The sequence below is a fragment of the Petaurus breviceps genome, unplaced genomic scaffold, assembly GCF_028583685.1.
Source record: "Petaurus breviceps papuanus isolate PSGF00001 unplaced genomic scaffold, PetGlider_PUasm1.0 140, whole genome shotgun sequence".
Lineage (NCBI taxonomy): Eukaryota > Metazoa > Chordata > Mammalia > Diprotodontia > Petauridae > Petaurus > Petaurus breviceps.
The window spans coordinates 52,096,533-52,099,663 of NW_027185698.1; the positions used below are offsets into that span (position 1 = coordinate 52,096,533).

A 3,131-nucleotide genomic window follows, 5' to 3' on the forward strand; every position below is an offset into this window, starting at 1 on the left:
TTTTATATGATAACATAGTTTTGATTTCTGCATCAAAAATGACCCTTTGACCATTTATCAATCAGGGAATAACTTTTATTCTTATATATTTAATTAAGTTTTTTACATATGAGAACTTTGTCTATAAAAATGTTTTCCCAGTTTTCTGCTTTCCTTCTAATCTTGCCTACTTTGGTTTTACTTGAAAAAAAACTCCTTTTAATTTAATATAAATGATATTATTCATTTTATATCTCACAATACTCTCTCTTATATATCTAGGTTGCATATCCAATTTAATCTTACTTTGGTAAATGGGGTAAGATATTGGATTATGCCTAATTTCTACCAGACTGTTTTCCAAGTTTCCCAACAATTTTGACCAAATAGTGAATTCTTATCCTTTAAGCTTAAATCTTTACATTTTTCAAACATAAAGTTACTGTAATTATTTATTACTGTTTTATGTGTCTACTCCATTCCACTGATCCACCTTTCTATTTCTTTATTTTTGGAGGGGGGAAGGCAAGACAATTGGGGATAAGTGAGTTGCCCAAAGTCACACAGCTAGTAAGTATGTCAAGTGTCTGAGGTCAAATTTGGACTCAGGTCCTCCTGACTCCAGGGTTCTTGCTCTATTCACTGCACCTAGCTGCCCCACACATTTATATTTCTTAAGCAGTACCGGAAAGCTTTGATAATTACTGATTTATAATGTAGTTTAAGATCAGGTGCTAATAAGTCTCTTTCCTCTACATTTTTTCATGAATTCCTTTGATATTCTTGATCTTTTGTTCTTCACATGAATTTTGTTGTTGTTTCTAGCTAAATAAAATATTTTTTGGTAATTTATTGGGATGACATTGAATAAGTACATTAGTTTAGTTAAAAATGCCATCTTATGTTATTGGTTCTGCCCACCCATGAAAAGCTAATATTTCTCCAAAAATTTAAATTTGATTTTATTTGTGTAAAAAGTTTTCTTCTTATATTCATAAACAAACATTTTTTAAAATGTTAAATTCCATATTTTCTCCCTCCATCTCTCCCCTGTCCCCTCAGTGAGAAAGCAAGCAATTTTACATAGATTATAAATTTGCAGTCATACAAAATATTTCCATATTAGTCATGTTGCAAAAGAAAATACAGACCAAAAATATTATAAAGAAACTGAAAAACATATAATTACTACAGAAACATAGAAAACATTTACATAATCTGATACAGTGTTATAATAGCAGAGTCAAAAAATTAGTAGATGTAATGGAAAGAACAATCCCCATAAATTCATAGAAAATGAATGCTACAAGATTATAAAACAATCATGAGCCCAAAGACAAGCAATGAGAAGACACCTCTCCCTTCTCCTTTGCAGAAATAGGAGGTCCATATTTATGGAATATTGCATTTATTTTCAGATCTTTGCAATTAACTTTTAAATTCACAAATTTAATGCAGTAAATGAAAATATACTTTTTTCTAAAGCCCATTTATTCATATTGCTTGATCATAACCATTATATCAATAAAATATTAGATATTTACAGACTAGAACTGTTTCATTTTTGTCACTGTATGCCCTGAGTCTAAAAAGGAGCCTAGGACATAGTATGTCCTTAATAAATACTTATTCTTTTGAGTTAAATTCATGAAAAAATGTGTTTCCTATTCATGAGTTTCCTCAGGGCCCCTTTTACTTCATTGTTCCTTAGACTGTAGATCAGGGGGTTCAACATAGGAATAATTACAATGTAGAAAACAGACACTACTTTGTTCTCATCCATTGTGTAGCTGGAGTTAGGCATCATATAAATGAATGTAGTGGTTCCATAGAAAAGAGTGACTGCTGTGAGGTGGGAGGTGCAAGTTGAGAAAGCTTTGGATCTCCCCTCAGTAGAGTTTATCTTCAAGACAGAGAAGAGAATGTACACATAAGAGATTAGAATAATTAGCACTGTGATTACAATCACTAACCCAGTAGAGGCAGCAGGAAGAATTTCAGCAAGATCATCTTGGGAGTAGGAAACCTTCAAAAGTGGTGAGTAATCACAAAAAAAGTGATTGATCTTATTGGATCCACAGAAGGACCTATTCAATAAGCAACCAGCAGCAATCCAAGAATTTACACAACCACTTAGGTAGGATGTAATGAGTAATAATGTACAGACTCTAGTAGACATGTTGGTGGAGTAGACTAAGGGGCTACAGATGGCCACATACCTATCATAAGCCATCACAGCCAGCAAAAAGCACTCAGCTGTCCCAAAAGTAGCTCCACAACACAGTTGGGCCACACAGCCTTCCAGCGGGATTGTGATTTTGTCCACAAGGAAGTTCTTGAGCATAATAGGTGTGACAGATGAGGAATATACAGTGTCCACAAAAGCCAAGTGGCTGAGGAAAAGGTACATTGGAGTGTGAAACTGGGGGCTATTTTTGATCAATATGATTATGCTAAGGTTACCAACTAAGGTAACAGCATAGACACCTAGGAATATCACAAAAAGGATGACACAAAGGGTTGGATCATCTGTTAACCCCAAAATAATGAATTCGGTCACAGCAGTGCAGTTATTGCCAGACATCTGTCTTAGAAAGAGAGCCTATTAGGCAGAAAAGAAGGAGATTTAAATAGAATACAAAATTAAGATTTGGATATGTCTATTGATGTATTCCATAAACATTTACTGACCACCTCCTATATGCCCATCTTATTCCCTCATTCTCATGCTTTGTTGGTATGTACTATGGCAGGGTCCTTATAAGCAAAGCAGAGAAAAATAAATTTGCCTCCTCCCCATTTTTCCCAGTGGACTAACAGTAATACATGATTTTCCAATTTTGCCATTGTGACAATTTTTAAAAGCCTATAAGACTGAAGAGGATAGTTTGCTCCCAGCATAAGAACCTTTCTTAAATGTATTCAGAGATTATATCTAAATGTATAAATGCTGATCTGTCAACTAACACACATTTTTAATTCCTTCCAAAGAAACAGAGTTTGATTTGTTATGCCTGGCTTCTCAAAGGGCCCCTTTCCACAACTGAAAGTGGTATCTACCTCATGTTAATTGACTATGAAGAAAGCCCAGGTTTCCAAGATGACCCTTGGGCTCTAAAATCACAAAAGAGGAGGAATGGGGAATCTGGATT

General features: G+C 34.3%; 1 protein-coding gene across 1 annotated transcript; it reads right to left on the reverse strand.

Annotated features, from left to right (window-relative positions):
* Positions 1 to 1,624: 1,624 nt before the first annotated feature.
* On the reverse strand, positions 1,625 to 2,632 carry LOC138151025 (olfactory receptor 5p57-like). The gene has a single exon (XM_069074455.1). It carries the CDS (start codon positions 2,561 to 2,563, stop codon positions 1,625 to 1,627), a length of 939 nt encoding a protein of 312 aa, XP_068930556.1. The 5' UTR covers positions 2,564 to 2,632.
* Positions 2,633 to 3,131: the final 499 nt, after the last annotated feature.

Bases quoted from the DNA above. Each gene is read 5' to 3' on its own strand.
- LOC138151025 (XM_069074455.1), bottom strand. From the start codon at position 2,563: ATGTCTGGCAATAACTGCACTGCTGTGACCGAATTCATTATTTTGGGG.